This window comes from Sciurus carolinensis, chromosome 16, assembly GCF_902686445.1.
Source record: "Sciurus carolinensis chromosome 16, mSciCar1.2, whole genome shotgun sequence".
Taxonomy (NCBI): domain Eukaryota; kingdom Metazoa; phylum Chordata; class Mammalia; order Rodentia; family Sciuridae; genus Sciurus; species Sciurus carolinensis.
Genome location: NC_062228.1, coordinates 57907960 through 57926980, shown reverse-complemented (window position 1 = coordinate 57926980; position 19021 = coordinate 57907960). Strand labels below are relative to the sequence as shown.

Sequence of the window (19021 nt, the reverse complement as noted above, 5' to 3'; positions counted from 1 at the left end):
GGACCATGGCGGGTAGGACCCTAGCTCTGCGTTATGGCCCCCCATGGCCTCCCATTTCTGGAACCGAGGTGTCTGGATCCTGGCCCAACTGGCATCTAACCAGCAGTGGCGTTGCCCACCACATTATCCCCTCTGTGTCCTTCCCCCCGCCCACTGTACAGGTGAGAGGACCGTAGACGGAAGGTGGGCTTAAGGATACAGAAACCTGGGTGCTGAGAGAAAAGGGGTTTGGGGGTTTGGACCCCTGGCTGAAGGAAGAGGGCCCTGGAGTCCTGGGCCTGAGAGAGGAGGGGACCGGGGACCTGGATGCTGAAGGAACCAGGGGCTGAAGGAAGAACAGGGAGAGAGGGGGCAGGGCGGACTCCTGAGTCTCTTTAGCTCACATGCTGCGCCTTCTCCCCAGTCCACCGTCGCCGAACCCCTATCCCACGCCGCAAAGCAGGATTTACACATCTGGGCTTTTGACGAAGTCATCAGCAGATGGGAGACAACCTACGGTTCGGCCCACGTGCCCAAAACCCTGGGCGGTCCCTACGCTCAGCCCAGAGCCCCAGAGCCTGCGGACCCTACGCGGACAGTAGGGATTAAGGCTTTAGGAGAAAAAGTAAGGTTCTGGGATTCCAGAGTTCGCAGGAGGACAGGGCTGGGGACCGCACTGGAGTCCCCTGCCCTCACGTTGGGTTTCTGGGTCACTTTCGTGCAGCTCAGACACCGAGGCTGGCGCCTCCCCCTCATCACAAAACACCACAGCAGCGAGACCAAGGCACAGTACAAGGGTTGGCCCAGCCAGGACCGGCGAGTCGTCGTCTACTTTGGGCCCCAGTCCCTGGAGCTAGTGGACCACCACCGCGGGGGCCCTTCCCAGGTAGCCGAATGGCAGACCGCGCTGGTGCTACCACGCAGAGCTTGGAGAGCCTGGGGCAGGGTCGGAGGCTCTGAGGTTAGGGACCAGACTAGGAAGTCCTGGGGCTGAGCCAAAAGGAATTTTGTGCTTGCGACGTGGCTAAAAGATATGGAGTGGAATCCTGGATACAGAGGCTGAGGTGGACCTTTTGAGGCGGGGCCTGAAGGAGGAAGGGACTGCAAATTTGAAATTTCGACTCTCAGGCTGGTGCAGAACTAGGTAGAAGGCGGAGGCTGGTGGGACCGGCCCAGGTAGCTCTCCGCCCCCGGGGGCGGTACTAGAATATTCTAAGACGGTGTAGGGTTGGGAGGTGGGATTAGATTTAGTTGTGAGGAAAAGGTAAAGTGGAATTGTTGCCTAAGATGCTGCTGAGCTTCAATGCCAGAACCAAGAACGTTTGACGTTTGACTGGGAGTGGAAATGGGAAGTTTTTGTTTTAACTTTTTTGTGGCTGCGGGCCTGGATTTAAATTTCTTGACTAGTAAGAAGTGTTTGGGGGCTGGGGAGATAGCTCAGTTGGTAAAGTGCTTGCCTTGCAAGCACAGGGCCCTGGGTTCGATCCCCAGCACCGCAGGGGGGGAAAAAAAAAAAGTGTTTGGATTGGAGCGGTAGTAGGACTCATAAGGGTTCTCAATTAGGGAGCGAAGCTCAAGTAGTCTGGTGTGGGATTGGTCGGGAAGAATCCGGGGGCACAGTAGCAGGGCCTGGCCCAGCAGGGTTGTTAAGACCTAAGAAAAGGGATTCTGAACCTGATACACCGGGCTTGGAACAGGGTACATGGTGTCTTTCTTGCCCATCCCCCTCCCCCAGGCCCTAATCCCCTGGACGAAGAACCCTGAGCTGACTGGCCGGCCTTTCACAATATCCGACAAGGGAGTCCTGGACCATCATCAGCCCTATCTGACCACCTCGGCCCGGGACTTCCGCTGCTACACGAAGTGAGCCCATGTCCTCACTGGGCACCACCCTGCTGCACATCCCTGTAGATGCTGGTGGGAGCCCAGTCCTCTTTTCTGACTCACTAGTCCCAGGCTTCAACTCTTGCACACGCAAGAACTAAAGTTCGGATCCCAGCCTCTACCTCTTTTAGCATCTAGGTGTCCTTAACTTGGTAGGATAGGAAGCCTGCCGAGAGTCCCAAGACAGGGCTTTGGATCTGGGGGCGGGGTCCTGAGGTTTTAGGGCGGAGCTTCTTCGGTAATTGAGCCTCCAGATATTCCTTCCCAAGGATGCGAGAACACCACTTTCCAGGCTCGACCCAGGAATCCAGGCTCCATGTCTCCAGGTCCCCCTCTTTAAGGGGTCCCCGGCTTCTGCAAACGTGTCCCTCCCTCGAAAAGCAAGAAGTTTGGGTCTGCAGTCTCCTTCGGGCCAGAAGTCTGAGGCTCAGCCTGGTTCCAAGGATGCAGCCTTCCCCATGCTGCCTCCCTCCACAGGAAGGAGCTGTCCAGATACGCCTGCAAGGACACGCTGAACTTCTGGGGCTTCCAGAAGATGCCTCAGGCCCGGGACCACGGCCCGCAGCGGACACGGTGTTCGCCCTTCCCACTGCCGCCGGGACCACCGCGGGCCCGCTTGCCACACGTGCGCCCGGGGACGCCAGCCGTGCCGCATCGCGGGACCCTGACTTTGACTCAGGAGTCCTACAGCTCCCCGGTGCACCCACTCCGCCGGCTTGATCGCTCCTGCCCACTGGAGGCGCCCTGGGGTGGCCCCCACTGGAAGCCCTTGCCTGGCATCTACAGCGTGCCTAAAGCCTACCGCACCGAGAACTCTCGCTATGGCAGCTTAAAGTCAGAGCTAGTCTGAGCTGGCCGGGCCAGCCCCGCCCCCGAACCCACCTCCCAAGCTGTGAGGCGGAGCCGAGTCAGGAAGACCGCGACTGGGGGCATGCTGGGCGAAGCTGAGCTCAGGAGCCCCACCCACTACGCGGGGCGGAGCCAGATACCCCACCGAGTTTATTTATGTGGACTGGATAACCCTAGACACGTTCATTTTTGGAGGAACCGAGTCCAGAAAACGCACCTTGGGCGGGCGGTCCTAATGTAGTCAATGAGTTAAATAACCTAAATCACACCCGTTTCTGGGGCCGGCTCTTCGAGCCCTAACTTCTGGGGATTTGGGTGTGGGAGATTGGCTCTCTTGTGCAGCATCTAGGTGCAAGCGTGGCCCCACCCAGCATAGTAATTCAGAGGCCCTCTTTGGATAGAATCTACGCTCCTACGAAGAGGCGGGACTCTACCATGGGAACCCGCTGGCTTTCAGCCTGTCCCAGTGGAGCAGAATTGAGGCTTCAGCGAAGCCCCTCTGGCCAAGAGTCTAGTCTCCCTTCTGTGATGGGCCCAGGGATTCTTGTACCTCACTTCCTGTGCCTCAACAGAGACTAGGCTCAGGTCTGAGTCTGTGGCTTACTGTGGTCTCACCCGTGCCACTGGAGCCACTGAGGGGAGGGGCAGAACACACCTGCGCTTCCCTGACCTTGTCCGCCTCTCGCCCCCAGGAGGATTAGTGTCCAGGTTACCCCAGCTTGCTGCCACTGCTTAGTGGCCTTGCCGCCCCCACAACATACAGGTATAAAGCCAGGTAGAGGAGGTAGAGGAGACATCAAGAATGGAGCCGCTCCAGGTAAGACTGCAGGGCCCCTGGGCACCTCCTATCTCCACCCAGGCCATAACTGGCATAAAGAGGGAGACTTGTGACCTGGGAAGGAAGTCTCTTTTCAGCAGGGTGACAACCAGCAGGCTTCCTACAGGAGGGAAGTGGGTGGAGCACACCTGAGGGTAGATATCTTAACAACTGGGACATCTGGGTTCCGTTGGGCTGTGGGATGGACCCTGAGGGCCTGTGTCAGGCATGGGGATCAAGCATCGAATGTCCTGAGTGGAAGATGTAAGGCAGGACCCCTGGTCCTGGAATGTGTGCATTCAGGAGATGAGAGGGCAAGGGTTCAGGGCTGAGGTCTCAGACTGGGCCTGAGGCACTGACCTTGTCCCAGGGGCTGCTGCTGTGGCTGCTGCTGAGCATGAGTGCGGTGTGGGCCTCCAGGGGGCCACTACGGCCATTGTGTCGGCCAATCAACGCCACCCTGGCTGCTGAGAATGAGGCCTGCCCAGTGTGCATCACCTTCACCACCAGCATCTGTGCTGGCTACTGCCCCAGCATGGTGAGCTACCCAGGGCAGGCAGGAGGGGGCTGCCACTTCAGTTCCATACCCACAGAAGACAGAAGGTGGCAGCAGGGTGGATGGTCTGGCACCTGGGGCAGGGGAACGGGAGATAGTGCTGAGTGTGTGGGAAAGGTGGTGGGTGGTTTCATGGACACCTGAGTCTAGGACCTGGTGCCAGGCAGATGCCCACTGCCCCCACATCCTGCCTTTAGGTTCGGGTACTGCCTGCTGCTCTGCCGCCTGTGCCCCAGCCAGTATGCACCTACCGTGAGCTGCGCTTCTCCTCCATCCGGCTCCCTGGCTGCCCACCTGGTGTGGACCCCATGGTTTCCTTCCCAGTGGCCCTCAGCTGCCACTGTGGGCCCTGTCGCCTCAGCAGTTCTGACTGCGGGGGTCCCAGAGCTCAACCCTTGGCCTGTGACCTGCCCCACCTTCCAGGCCTCCTCTTCCTCTAAGGGCCTTCCCCCACAACTCCCTGCCCACCCCAGCTTTTAGAGCCCACAGGTGCTCTAGTCCTCCCCTTCCAATAAAGGCTTCTCAATCTGCACTCTGGGGGTGTCCTTCTGTGGGCTCAGGGCAGCACACACACAGCACATCATGGGTCCAGTTTCAAAACCATTTTATACAAAGTCACAGTGTCAGAACTCTGGTAGAAAACAGGGTAGGTGTGGGGTGGCATCCAGCTCAGGAGGTGTCCATGGTTTCACCTTCTGTGGGGAGAAGGGAAGCCACATGGTCAGTGTGGCCTGGAGGACAGGGCCTGAGTTCTCCTGACCAAGCTTCTCACCTCTCCCATCAAGAGTGACAGTGGGAGCACCAGGCACAGGGTAGGGACACTCACTGAGTTCGTTGAAGAGGAAAGCATCCTGGTACTCCTTCATGTACTGCGTGGAACGGGACTCGTCCAGGAAGAGTGAGTAGACCCGCTTAATATCATCTACCTGCACCTCTGTGCCCTAGAGAGGGGGGACGAGTCCTCAAAGGGCCCTTCCTTATGAGGCCCAGGGGACACAGATCTCAGCTCATGCCACTGCCACCACCTAGGTAGCAGAGGCTGGCAGGCAAGGGATGGGATTCTGGGCCCAATCTGGGTTCAATCCTGCCTGAACCACCTTTTGATGAGTAGCCCAGCCTCTCCAACCTTCAATTTCCTCATCTGTGAGATGAACTTAGGATCTACTTATAGTTAACAGTGCTTGCTGAGTACCTTCTATGTGCCAGGACAAGAGATAAAGAAACACACTGAGGATGAAAATTCCCTGCCTTTGAAAACGTATACTCTGGGGCTTAATACAACCTTCCACTGGAAGCCCTTGGAGGAGTGGGTCATTCATTCAATCCGGCCCCCACTGGCTGACTCAGCTGGCTGACCTTGCGTTTCCGGCACACCAGGCTGGCAGCTGTGATGAGCTGGATAGCATAGCGCAGGGAAGTCTCCAGTCCAATACGGGTCAGCACTGTGTAGGCGTCCTCACTCATCTCTACATCTTCCTCCTCACACCTGCAGGCAGGTGGGCAGGGGACACTCAGCCAGAGCTGGGCCTCTAACTGCAGTATGCCCCTGGCCCTTTGCCCCTGGGGAACATGTGGAGTCTGTATCTCAGAACCACAGGATGCTGAAGCTAGAAGAGCCACTGAGGCAGGGGTAGACCTGGACCTCCTCACCCCCAGTCTAAGGCTCTTTCCTCATATCAGTCACCACACCTCCCCTGGGTCAGATGTCACTGCCAGGACGCCCAACTCAGACTTCCCTCCACAGGCCCAGGCAGAGACCACCCAACCCTACTAAACAGGGAGGGCACGAGGCCACCCACCTTACCGAATGCGGAGGATCTGCTTCGTGTCCTTCTCACTATAGGGAGAGGTGGAGACGATAAGCAGCCGGTCCAGGAGGTCAATGGGGATGCCATGGGGGCTCTGGTAGCTGGTACCCCGGATCCTGGGGAAGAGGACAGGAAAGGCCATCCGGTGATGTTCCCAGAACCCAGCTCTCTGTCCTGCTACTCAAAATATTCCCACCCACCTGTCCATCACAGCCCACTCTACGGACTAAATACCACTTAACCTTCAGCTCCTCGCTTACATCACCTTCTGACTGTACAGCCTTCCCCAGCTGCGTCAATCCCTGGAGCACCCTCCTCAAGAGTGGAGGCTGGTCCTAGGTATCTACGTCTGGGATTACTGGATCAAGGTCCCACTCCCTGCTCCATGCAAACCTCCAGAAAGAAAGGGACCATGCCTGTCTTGTTCCTTACTACACCTGGGCAGGTACAGGCCTGGTTCATGATAGGTGACAGGAAATAAAGCAATTCTCAATATTCATGGTAGCTGCATTGTAAAGTCACTGTAACATATGGAGGGAGTCACTGCTCCTGAGGGAAACGCGGGGTTAGGTTCCTATGAGCCCTGGTCACAACACTATCACCAACCAACCAATACATCACCAAGTCTCTGTAAGGACATTTTCAGCACATGCTGCTGACCTCTCAAACTGAGCTCCCAACCAACAGCACTGCCACTCGTGTACATGAGGCTCGGCATAGTCTTACTATGCTTAGGAACACTAGCTGGCACCTTAGCACTAAGCTCAAGGGACTTTTTAACTGACAAAACACCAAAAAAGCACAAAACAGTGACCAACGTGGCACTAAATTGACCAGGAAAATGGCACTGGTTTACAGCAAGGGAGCTGAAACAGCAGGCAGGGTGATGCCAGGCAGCCTTGGCTGGGATCGTGGCATCAGGAGGTTTCAATGTGTGCCACTCTGTACACGTCTGTGAGTGACAGCAAAAGGACCCTGAAAAGTGATTTGGGGATAACAGATAAATTTTAGCAAGCAAATAGATTCATGAACATGGAATCTGTAAATTGGTGGGTATCCTCCCAATGCCCCTGGGGGGCTCCACACCATGATCTGCAGCTACCGCACAGGGCTCAGAGCATCTCTTCAGGCCCTGACACCTAGATTCACCACCACAACAAGTCACTGGGCTGTGCTGGTGTGGTCTGTAAATTGAGGCTGAACTGACATCCACCTCGGAACTTCATTTTCTTTTGGAGCTAGATATGAATCTAGGGCCTTGCATACACTTGGCATGTGTATGACCTCTGAGCTAACTGCCAGCCACCTCCTGAGCTGCTCTGAAGGCCCAAGGAGTCCATCCAGGAAGTGTCTGTGATAGAGCCAGGTAGAGCTGCCATTGCTTTGGGCAGCCATGCCTCCTGCTTCCCTTAGTGATACCATGCCCACTGCCCAGTTTCAGTTGGGCACATGGCACTCCCTGGCCTCCTTTAAGAGTCAAGCACAGCCAGGCACCCAAGCATGGAAGTGCTGGGTAAAGCCTCCAGACTACAGCCTCTTTTTTGGAGGCTGCCAGTCCACCTCCTCCTTCCCGCTTCGCTGTGGTCCCAAATGTGGATGAGGTGGAGAGGAGAGCCAACTGGGACCATGCCATAGAGTGCCAGTAACACCTTAGGGTAGAGGGTCCAGGATTTTACCTGAGTATGGTGCCCTGTGTGTCTCAGGAATATTCCACAGTTTCTTTAAAAAACAAAACTAAAAATTTTGATGAGTAAGTATTTAACTCTCACTTAATTGATTATAGTGGTTTATGTAGCATCTAACAGATGTCACTGTTCTCTCAAAATTAAAAATCCCCTCAGCACCCAGGTGAGTGACCTGCAGCCTAAGTACTACAGGGGAAGCAAGGCCTCCTTGTAGGGCAGACCAGCTAACTAGGGGGAAAGCTCACCTTTGTCTGATCCACTGAGGTGCTGAGGGCCACTATGCTCTGTTTTCCTACGATAACACCTGCTGCCCTTTTAACAGAGGCATTTGCAACTACTCACCGCGTGATGCCACGGTTGGTGGCCATGATAAGGACAGGCGCCATGTCACTCTCCAGGGCCCGGTTGAGGAAGGAGAAGCTCTCAATGTCCAGCATGTGGACCTCATCAATGAATAGTACCTGGAAGTCATTGGGTACGTGTCATACTCACGACCTGCATCCCTGTTTACCCCACCTGCCCCCGACCGTAGCCACTCACCCCAGGGATGATCTCTGCCTTGCCTTCCTCACGCCACTCAGCCACCTTGGCATTGATCTGCTCACGGACTTCTGACTTGATCTCCCCTGTGTCACCTGTAGGAGACAAGAGTGGCATCATGGAAGTCAGAAAGGGGATAGGTTCAAGGCTGGAAGGTGGGGAAATAGAAAAAGATGGGTGCCAGGAATGGAGGAAGGAGAGAAAGACCAAGGCAAAGCAATGGAAGAACCAGGGAGTCTGAAACAGCACCAGAGAGGAGGGACAGAGGACAAAGTCCTGCCCTCACCACATCACCTGGCAGAGGGAATTGAATGGCAATAACAGAGGTGGACCAAACCCACTGAAAAGAACAGAGACAGCTAACGGGGGCTGAAGAGGAGAAAGCACAGAGGTGTCTGAAGGAAGATGCGCGTCCAGGGTGGGGTTGACCTGAGAAAAGAGCCAGGAATCCCTGGGTGCGGGAGTTGATGACATCGATCTCGTGCAGGGACACAGTGTGCACCACCTCCTTGCGTTTCTGGAGTTCCCCGTCAGGACACTGCACAAACTTGGTCTGCAGGGCAAGGGGTGGGGTGTGAAGGCAGGGAACGACAAGGTGGGGGGTCTGTCTGGGGAGACCAGGGTCCTTAAAGAGCACTGATGGTTATGGGGTTCGGACGCCATGGGCAGCATGGGGCAATGCAGAGCTATAGTGCCAGGCTGAGTGGTCCCAGCTACCCGAGGGTTAAGGGAACACCCAGGAGTACCACAGGGATATAGGATCAGGGTTACAGCAGGATCCAGATCCATGGGCCAAGGAATGAGAGGAAGTGGAAACATTCTAGGGCCCCATTTGCACCTGGGAGCCCATGGCATCATAGTCACGGGCACGTGTGAAGGAGCGGCCCAGTTTGGAGATCTTGCCTGTGGCCTTATCAATGGTGATCACGTCCCTGCAGAGAGAGAAAGGGCAGGAGTGAGGAGAGGAAAGGACCTAAACTTCCCCTAAAACTCCAGCTACTCAGTTTAGTCTCCAACTGCTCACCCAGCCTGGACCTTGTCCTTGGTAAGTGACTCAATCATCTTGGTGCCCAGGTCATAGATGGTCTCCATTTCTGTGGTCTTGAGAGTCAGCTTGCCCACCTTGGAGCCCTGGGAGGGTGACAAGCCAGGGAAAGGGCTCAGAGGGCCCTGATGTCACCTGAAAACTTCCAGCTTAATAAACTTCTGATCCTATTCTGTTCACTGTTTATCCAGCTCCAAACTGGGCAGTCCACAAGACAGCTTTTCTGGACAGGGAAATAGCCACTGCCTTGACATGGGGACACGCAAGTCAGAGTTCACCATGCTGTGCCCTTTTGATATGTACAGCTCACTGAATGTCAATTACAACTCAACAAAGTTGTTCATAAATATAATAATAAATATAATAAACACAAGTAACGCAGGCCAAAGGTCCCATAAAATGGTCAAGAGGCAGGTCACAGGCTAACATTTGTTTCTTAACTCAAAAAAAGGTGTTTTGGGGGCTGGGGCTGTAACTCAGTGGCAGAGCACTTGCCTAGCACTTGTGAGGCACTGGGTTTGATCCTCAGCAGCACTACATTTGGTATTGGTTACTTTCAGATGGGGTCTTACTGTGTTGCCCAAACTGGTCTCAAACTAGTGGGCTCAAGTGCTCTGGGCAAAGTGCTTTTTGTTGATCGTGAAATCTCAAACACAACTAAACAAAAAGGAGAAAGGAAAAATTTTGTACCTCCTCCCCACAAGATAAGCTCAGTCCCAACTCTCCCCAGGGATCCAAATATCTCTGCTGTCTGGAATTACACTGTGAATGCTTCGTAGGGATGGGAGGCAGAATAAAAGGCCAGATTAGAGGGAATAAAAGGGAGTTCTGGGCTTACTCAGTTGTTTTGTTTTGTTTTCTCCTTGCAGTGCTGGGGATGGAAGCCAGGGCCTCAAGTGTGCAGGGCAGGCGTTCTACCACCAAACTTCACCCTCCACCTCGGGTTTACAGTTTTTACAGGGAGGATATATTCGTCTGTGGATTTCTTGTATGACAAAAATTCTACTTGGAAGATGTACCTTGGAAATAGCTTTCCCTATATTTAAATATTTTGCCATATTTTTACCATTCAAAATTTAATTGGTAATAGAACTAATTTAGAAGGCTATTTGTAGTTATTAAAACTGCAAGTCAACGTACTATGCATTTTAAGTCTCCATTAAAAATAAGGAGCATATGAAAAAAGAAGAGGATGTGTATACAAAACAGAAAACAAAGGTGACCAGGGATTAGGTCAATGGCTTGAAGTACATTTGAAGTTTTCTTTACCTAAGCATTTTATCAGCAGTAGAGACTTAATATATAAAGGAGAACCACAAAAACAGATAAATGTCAAAAACATCATGTGGAGCTGGAAGCAGCCGGACACTAAAGGCCACATTCTGAACATTTCCATTTCCATGAAATGCCCAGAGCAGGCAATCCATATAGACAGGGGGCACATCAGTGGCTGCCAGGGCTGGGAACAGGGAGAATGAGGACCCAATGCTTAGGGGTCACAGGTTCCTTTTAGGGCAGTGGAAAAGTTCTAAAACTAGACAGAGGTGATGGTCACCCCACAGTGTAAATGTACCAAGTGCCTCTGAATTTATACTATAAAATGGTTCATTTCATATTATGTGAATTTATCTTAAAAAACAAAAAACAAAACAAAACAAACAAACAAACAAAAAAAAAAAACAAAGAAGAGAAGGAGAAAACCCCAGGTAGGACAAACCACAGCCTCCAGGAACTCACAGCTGGGTGATGAAGACTCTTAACAATGCTGCAGGAAGCAAGTGCAGGCAAGGGTGGCTACCTCTGTGGCAGCCTCGGGTAATGGGAGAGACACAAGGAAGGGGTTGTGGTGGGCTGCCAAGTTCCTTTTTTATCTTAGGAGTGATTATAAGAGTATTTGTTTCATAATGGTTTATTAGAATTCACACCTTTTAAACATGTTTCTTTATACCTGTTTCATTTATAATTCTTAGGTTAGAGGAAAGGGAGTGAATCACATCTGTCACGGAGGCTGGATGGGCACACCCTGGGCACTAAGCTGTTTAAATCCTACAGAGCAGGTTTCCCAAAGCCTAACTGGTAGAACTGAACCGTGAGAAAATCTCAGAACTTCTCTCTCATCATTCCACTACCTCAGTCCTAACTGCTCACCATGTTCCTTGAGAAGGGACAAACCACTGCCAACTCAACTGACCCCTATAGCCAGTACTTGGGCAGCTTTGATCTGCAGCTAGAACTTTCTATGGAATTCTGATCTCAATACAGACCTAACATCCCTACCCTCCAATTCTGGGGCTGAAAGTGGCCTCATCCTGGAACAGACTTGCAGACTCACCGTCCCTGTGGCTGGTCGATCAATCTGGATCTCCACCACCTCCCCTTCGATGATCTCGGTCTCCTCCCTGGCCAAAGAGCAGATCTGAGGGCTCAGTCCAACTCCTGAGCCCTCAGGAGTCGCCAGGTCCCACAGGCACTTGGGCAAAGGACAGCACCATGACGGGGTTGCCCTGGGCCACTGAGCACTGGAACAACCCTCCCCACCCTGACAACGGGGCCCAGTGCTCACTTGATGCGAACACCAATGGATCGGCGGAAGGCCTGTGTTAGCGCCTCGGTCTTGCTCATTTCCAGGGAGAAGATCTCACTGCCGGCGATGGCTGTGAATGGGGTGTCGGGGCCCAGTGCCTGGGCCATGCCTGGGGAGGAGGTGGTCAGGTAGGCAGGTGGCCCCTAGCACTAGTTCCCCACACCTCCTCCATGGCAAGTAGCTCTAGGGTCCACTTATCTGAGAAGTCACCCCGCCACCTGCCACATTTCCCTTCCCCTCCCAATAGGATCAGGAGTCTTTTCCGTCTTATGCTACTTCTACCATAGCATACTTCACACAGGATGGGACCATGTCAAGGTCACCTCCCCAGATTGGAAGTTCCCTAAAGTCAGAACCTTGGTCTAACTCAGCTATGTGTCCCTAGGGTCTAGTCAAGACCTGGCAGCTGAGTGATGCCTTTTCCGAACTGAAAACCTGGTTATTTGGATTCTCACTGCCTAGCCCCAATCTGAGCACAGGTGGAACCGAAGGCAAAGAAAACTGAGTCAAAGCAAGCCTCAGAGAGCAGGTGGAACAGCGCACACCAGTAATTACTCCTGGCTTCTTGAAAGAATAAGGCAGGAGGATCATAAGTTTGAGGCCAGCCTGTACAACTTAAGTGAGACCCTGCCTCAAAATACAAAACAGGGCTGGGGATATAGCTCAGAAAAAAAAAAAAAAAAAAAAAAAAAAAGGGACTGGAGATGTAACTCAGTGGTAGAGTGCCCCTGGTTCAATCCCCAGTACCACAAAACTCTGGAGGCCGAGGTAACTGAATACGTTGTTGGTTTGTTTTGGTACTGGGAAGTGAACCCAGGTGTGCTTTACCACTGAGCTGCATCTCCAGTCCTTTTACTTTTTGTTTTGAGACAGGGTCTTGCCAAATTGCTGGAGCCTCACTAAGGTGCCCAGGCTGGCTTTCAACTCCCGGTCCTCTTGCCTCAGGCTTCCAAGTCCCTGGGATTATAGGCATGCACCCTATGACTGGCTGAATAGTTTCTGAAGAATGGGGTTTAACAAGATGAGAGATGGCTACTGAGTGAAGAGATCATAAATCATTAGTGGGTTGCATAGATACTGCTAACTGTCTATTCAGACCATCTTCCTTTTCTTCCTTAATAGACCCCTAATTAAAGCAACAATAATCCAAATTCAAAAATCTAAAAATTAAACTTCCTTAATGTCTCAGTCTCCTTTGCAGCAGAGTGTGACCATATGATCAATTTCTAGTCAAAAAGTCAGGAGCATAAGTACATGGGATTTCCAGGAGAACTGCTTTAAGGGAGAAAACTGTAGGAAGGTACACCTTCATTGCTATTCTTTTCTTCCTCCTGTTTGAAATATAGGTGGGAAGGCTGGAACACAGGTAACCTTCTTAGAACGTGAGGTGACCTTAACATGCAAGTATAGAGAATGTTGAGGTGGGAAGATAGAAGACCTCATAGAATTGCTCAATAAGCCCTAAATGGCCCACTTCCAGAGTTTTCTATGTGAAAGAATGAACCCTGGGTGTTCAAGCCACTGCCATTTTGGGTTGTCTGTCAAATGGAGCTGAACTTGACCTTGATTTACATAGGAGTGATTACTGGGTAGAGATCAGGAGAAATGCCCCACAAGGCTTCTTACCCATGGCAATGGCTGTCTTCCCAGTTCCTGGCTGGCCAGCAATGAGGACTGCCCGCCCAGCAATCTTCCCTTCTCGGATCATCTCCAGCACCACACCGGCTGCCCGCCTGGCTGCCAGTTGACCCACCATGCCCTGGGAAGCCTGTAGGCAGGAGGTGAAAGTGTGTGAGGCGACTTCCTACTGGGCTGCCACTGTATTTCTACTACATCCTATTTAGTGAGATGAAAGCAGAAGTTGGTGTGAAGGACTTCTGAAAGAAGAAAAATGTTTACTCTAACTTAATAAAACTCCATGTGTGACTGAAATTTATAAATATGTATTCAAAGGCCTGAAAGATCAGAACACAGTACCTACTGCCCAAGGCTCTGATAAAGCAGCCCTCACACCCCTGTCCTCTTTGCTTTACCTGCCGTGGCTCCAAGGCATCGTCCAGTCCCAGTCCCCGGATGTGGGAGTGAGCACCTGTGTGTAGGGACACAATCAAGAGACACGGTTGCTGCCAGCTTGTAAAAACGCTTGGCCTGAGGTGACGGGCTTCCCCTTCAGGCTCCGATTTCCTTTTTGGTCAAACAGAGGACCCAAATCTCCACCCCACCTGGAGGATGGCTGAACATGGCAAATGCTCAATTAACTGGAGCTGCTTCTAGGACATACTGTAGTTGGACTAAAATCGCTGAGACTTGTTCAACCACATAATCAGCCCAAGAACTAACCATGAGGGTGAACAATTACAATTGGTATTTGTGACTGACTGCAGCACTCAGCAGTTTCACTCCACATAACCCTGAGAAACAAAAGCTCTGGCTATTAGCACCCAGGAAGCACTTCTGGAGATCAATGACAATAGCCCCAGGCCCTCATGCATAGGGATGGGTGGAGGGAGCTCAGGTCAGGTTCCAAGCCCCAGATCAGGTGAAGTGAAGACGGAACTCCAGCACTTTACACCAGAACAGGGCTCAGCAAACTACAGCCTGTGGGCCAGTCACCTGCTTTTGTAAATAAAGTTTTACTGGAACATCCTCACACCGACTCATTTACTATCTGTGCTGCTTTTCCACTGTGACAAATGTTGAGTAAGTTTCATCAAAGATTTTCCACTTAGCCCTTTAAGATCTGCCGATCTCTGTGCTAGACTGTAAACACTAAGGTCAGGTACAAGGTGGTGCTAGTCTTTACCAGGTCCTCAGCTCCCAGCAAGGTCTGGCCCTTTAACGGGCGAAGCAGTGTTGATACACACACATACAGATTATCTTACTGATTTTATGTTTACTGAGGTGAACTGCCTTAGATCCATTTTGCAGACAAGGAAACTGAGGCATAGAGAGTATGAAGTCCCCAGCCACAAGCTCAGAAGTGGTAGAGTTCAGCTCAGAATCTAGCAATAAGCTTTCAGAAGCCAAGCTCAGAGCCATAATCCCTTACTGCCTTTCTCAGAGGCTCTGAGTGAATGAGTTCAGTCTCTTCCCTCCAAATGAAGCTCTCCATCTAGAGGCTGCACCTTGCACGGTGCCTCAACTTTCTGCTCCTGGACCTGGCTGCTTGCTGTGAGAGCTGGGTCAGTGACGTGGGCACTCTGAGATTCAATTATCTCAGCTAAAAACAGGACGATAGATAGGTCACCATGCCCCACGCCCCTCACAGGTTACTGCAAAGATCCTAAGGCACACAGGCTCCTGCCTTCGTGGTTGTCTGCTGAGCCTTTGCTCTGGAGACCTTGTGCTGGGGACACAGCTGGGGCTGAGCCAGACCTGGGCACTGCCCTCAGGGAGCACAGGCTCTCATGTGTTCTGGGCGGGTGGGGCATGTGGCTCAGGGTCAACCCCAGCAAGCACCCAGTGGAGGTCCTCTTTCATGACTTCCAGGCAGATACAGCCAGGAGCCTCACCACATAGCCCAGCAGCAGCAGTGCAATCGGGGTTGGGGCCCAATGGGCCCCATATGTGCTTTCGGACCCCACTCTGGAATGCAAGATCCTCCCCTAATGGCCAGGAGCAGGACATGTGGCAGGCAGGGTCTAGGTCCTGTTCCTGACCTCACTCACCAATACGCTCGATCCTCGTCACGTCACGGATCTCTGGCACTTTGGTTGTGGCCGCCTGTGGGTGCAGGAAGATGTTTAAGAAGGAAACTTGTGGTTCCAGTTTTCATTAGCTCCTCTTCAGTCCCTCCCTCCTGCCTCCCAGCAGAAACTCCTCTTTGTTCCTTCAACTCATAGGTAGGCAACAGACCAAACACCAGTCATTCCCACCCCTCTGAGTTGTCACCAACTGCTGGGTGATTGACCCCACTACACTGTTGAGTCCCAAGAAGACAAGGACTCTCTGTTTCATTCATAGCTCTGTTCTCAGGGCCTATTACACATTCAGTGCCCAGGAATTATCTGGTGAATGAAGTCCTCCTCAACCCCAATAATTATGCAGACACCAGTGCAGAGCAGGCACAGAACTGGAAGTGGTCTGGCCCTGGCTGATGCCCCAGCTCTCGGCTACCAGACTTTGCACATGCTGGTTCTCAGTCCAGCTGCCTGTTCTCTCCCCAACCTCCCACTGAATTAGACCAAGTGTCACCCTCTAAGAGATGCCCTCCCTGACTGCTGCCACTGCTGGACTAGTTTAAAGACCTCTGGACGCTCAGACAGAAGAAGGACCTGGCTTGGGAGTCCAATTGCCCTGTGTAAGCTCCCACTCTTGGATCGACATTTTAGACTCCAGTGGATGTGAGCTCCATGAAGGGCACAGTCCACGCCTCTCCCGTTCTTCCCAGGACTCAATGCTTGTGGCCTGAAGTGCATATCACTGAGCTCATTAAAAGCCATGTATGATGGGTTGGGGAAGTAACTCAGTGGCAGAGCACTTGCCTAACATATGTGAGGCCCCTGGGTTCAACCCCTAGCACTGCTAGCAAAAACCAAAACAACAACAAAAAAATATGAGGTCTCCTGTTTTCCAGTTTAATAGAGGAAGCAGTACCATCCTTTCTCACATAGGGTGACACATGGTTTGCCTGGGACAATCCAAGGCTCCCTAGAGAGCCACACAAAACACCTACATGAATGCTCCCAGCAGCACTATTCACAACAGCCAAAAGGTGGACAGAACCCAAATGTCCATTAACTAATGAATGAAAAAATATGGTCTATCCACAATAGAATATTATTCAGGCATAAAAAGGAATGATGCTTCAATACCTGCTATGATATGGATAAACTCTGAAAATACATTAAGTGAAAGAAGCTCCTACAGAAAAGAATAGGCAAACCCATAGAAAGTAGATCAGAGGTTGCCTAGGGCAGGCGTGGGAGATATGGGAAAATTAGAGGGTGCTCAGAAAGAGGTATGGAGTTCTTATTTGGATTGATGAAAATGCTCTAAAATTGATTGTGGAGATGGATGCACAATTCTGTTAATACACTAAAAGTCACTGGACAGTATATTTCAAATGTTGTGAAATGAATGGTATGTGAATTATATCTCAATAAAGCTGTTAAAAAAAAAGAAAGAAACTCAGGTGGTAAACCTGTGAGTGTCATCTATTATATCATTTTCTGACTCTTTAGGGTATTTCATAATTTCCAATATGGTAAGGGAAGACTAAGAAGCCAGCATCTAACCCAGTCCCTCAGCACTTGCCCCAACTGTCCTTCCTTTCCACAGCTCTTTCTTCTATTCTTCCACCAGACAAGGCTAATGGACATCCAGTCTAGAGGAAGCATCCTCTCAGGAGCCCTGGGTTGAGGCTTCCTGTCCACCACATGGTCATAAGCCTCCTCCCCTGCTGTGTGATCCTACCCACCTAGTTTCTCCACTAGCAGGTTGCAAGCCAGGAGCATGAGACATCCCCCACTAAGCTACTACCAGCAGGCTGGGAATGTCACTCATCCATACACACAGGTCCTTTATGGCAGGTGGGGGAAGAAGACATGGATCCAGGAATCCTAAACTTTGCTCTCCTGATATAAACAGACCTCTTGTGAGAAACTGCCCCCTACAAGGTCTTTTCTTTTTGCTGTAAGCTTCTATACCCTGCTGCGTGCTGGTCCCAGTGGGAACCAAGACATTTAAAAACTCAGGACGAGTCAGGTGTGGTGGCACACACCTGTAATCCCAGTGACTCAGGAGACTGAAGCGGGAGGTTCAAAAGTTTGTCAGCCTGTGCAACTTAGTGAGACCCTGTCTCAAAATATATAAAAAGGGTTGGGGATGTTGCTTAGTGGTAGAGTGCCCCTGGGCTCAATTCCCAGTACCAAAACAAAAATAACCACCAGTACTGGGCTAGGATGTAGCTCAGAGGTAGAACGCTTAGCCAACATGAGTGAGACCCTGGCTTTGATCCCAAGCATGCCCCCCCAACACACACACACACACACACACACACACACACGAAAGAAACTCAGAAATCACCATTCAATGTTTCCTCCGCAGAATTTCTGACCATTGTCCTTTCCTACTTCCCTGCCTCCTCCTCCTTGCCACAGTAACAGTAATAGACTTAACCGCACTCCCCTGCCCTTCCTTCAATTTGACTGGGGTCACCATAGGAAATGAGGCATCTGGAAGCCAAGCTCAACCCCCAAGTTCAAGTCGTGTTATTTATTCACTCAGCTGTTTCTGGAGCACATGCCAGGTCTCAGTTCCTTGGGTTCACACTCATTCACTGAAACATTCCAGTAATAATTTATTGAGCATTCACACAGAAACAAGTCCTGTATAAGTCGCTTGAAATATGAAAATAGCCAAAACGGTTCCATGAAAAGATCCCAACCTCTGGGATCTTCCCCACAGACACACTTTTGGATCTCAACACTCTTCCTGCAGAAGACCCGCCGAGTGACTTCATGTTCACACTGGAAGGGTCCCCTTCTGCTCGTCCCTCTTGAAACACAGGTGCCACTCGCACTACGAATGGACTGGAACCCAAGATAACACAACCCTCATCAGACACCGGGGCAAAAGACTGCAGACTGATTGTGCACAGAGGATTCTGGGAGTTGGAGTTCCCACCATGATGGGGGTCAGAGCTGAGATTAAGATATCCCAATCTATTCTTTTCTCACTCCTTCAGACCCCGGAGCTTGAGGACTCAGCTGCCTCCTCCCTCAGACCCAGGGTCCCTGGCCCCGTCCTCCTCCTCAGACGCAGGGATCCAAGAATCCAGACTCCGGCCCTCCTCCCTCAGACACAGCGGTCCAGGTCCAGCCCTCCTCCCTCAGACCAGGATTCCGGGCCTCCCTGAGACTCGAGAGTGTGGGTTCGTTTCTCACTCTACCATGCGCCAACACTTACCACGGTTGCCATGATGCTTACCAACCGCTAATGTCTTAGCGGAAACGGAAACGTGCTAGGAGTGAGGCGTTTGGGTGCTCTAGGCTAGCAGGTCCTCCAAAGTTCTCGATGGTTCCTCATAAGTAAGTAAATCCCGCTTTGAGGGCGTGACGGCACTGTCAGGGCCCGCCCACCAAGCGAGGCTGAGCAGTAAGACCGGTGTCCGGAACTCCGGGGTCTGTTCCCAACACCTCCTGGCTCCGCCTTCTCTAACCCCCCTTTTTGCTGAGGCCGATTGCAAAATTCTTTACACTTCTTTTAGAACCACACGTCCTCCACGCTCCAGTTCCTCTTTATCCCACCCTTTTCCTCCCCACTTTAGGGCC

At 51.8% G+C, this 19021-nt stretch overlaps 3 protein-coding genes across 3 annotated transcripts; 2 read left to right on the top strand and 1 right to left on the bottom strand.

Annotated features, from left to right (window-relative positions):
- Nucleotides 1-2729, top strand: LOC124967102 (uncharacterized). The gene is made up of 5 exons (XM_047529128.1): nucleotides 1-161; nucleotides 404-604; nucleotides 704-865; nucleotides 1715-1842; nucleotides 2341-2729. The coding sequence occupies exons 1-5, from the start codon at nucleotides 6-8 to the stop codon at nucleotides 2711-2713; spliced, it is 1020 nt and encodes a 339-aa protein (XP_047385084.1). The 5' UTR covers nucleotides 1-5; the 3' UTR covers nucleotides 2714-2729.
- Nucleotides 2730-3399: 670 nt separating this feature from the next.
- Nucleotides 3400-4596, top strand: Lhb (luteinizing hormone subunit beta). Its single transcript, XM_047529129.1, has 3 exons — nucleotides 3400-3529; nucleotides 3900-4067; nucleotides 4283-4596. The coding sequence occupies exons 1-3, from the start codon at nucleotides 3515-3517 to the stop codon at nucleotides 4523-4525; spliced, it is 426 nt and encodes a 141-aa protein (XP_047385085.1). The 5' UTR covers nucleotides 3400-3514; the 3' UTR covers nucleotides 4526-4596.
- A 62-nt stretch (nucleotides 4597-4658) lies between these two features.
- Ruvbl2 (RuvB like AAA ATPase 2) lies at nucleotides 4659-19010 on the bottom strand. Its single transcript, XM_047528628.1, has 15 exons — nucleotides 18657-19010; nucleotides 15416-15470; nucleotides 13781-13836; nucleotides 13374-13515; nucleotides 11727-11856; nucleotides 11496-11562; nucleotides 9143-9249; nucleotides 8957-9050; nucleotides 8548-8671; nucleotides 8119-8213; nucleotides 7921-8039; nucleotides 5890-6009; nucleotides 5442-5571; nucleotides 4912-5026; nucleotides 4659-4780 (listed from the first exon to the last, which is right to left on the bottom strand). Exons 1-15 carry the CDS (start codon nucleotides 18666-18668, stop codon nucleotides 4755-4757), a joined length of 1392 nt encoding a protein of 463 aa, XP_047384584.1. The 5' UTR covers nucleotides 18669-19010; the 3' UTR covers nucleotides 4659-4754.
- Nucleotides 19011-19021: the final 11 nt, after the last annotated feature.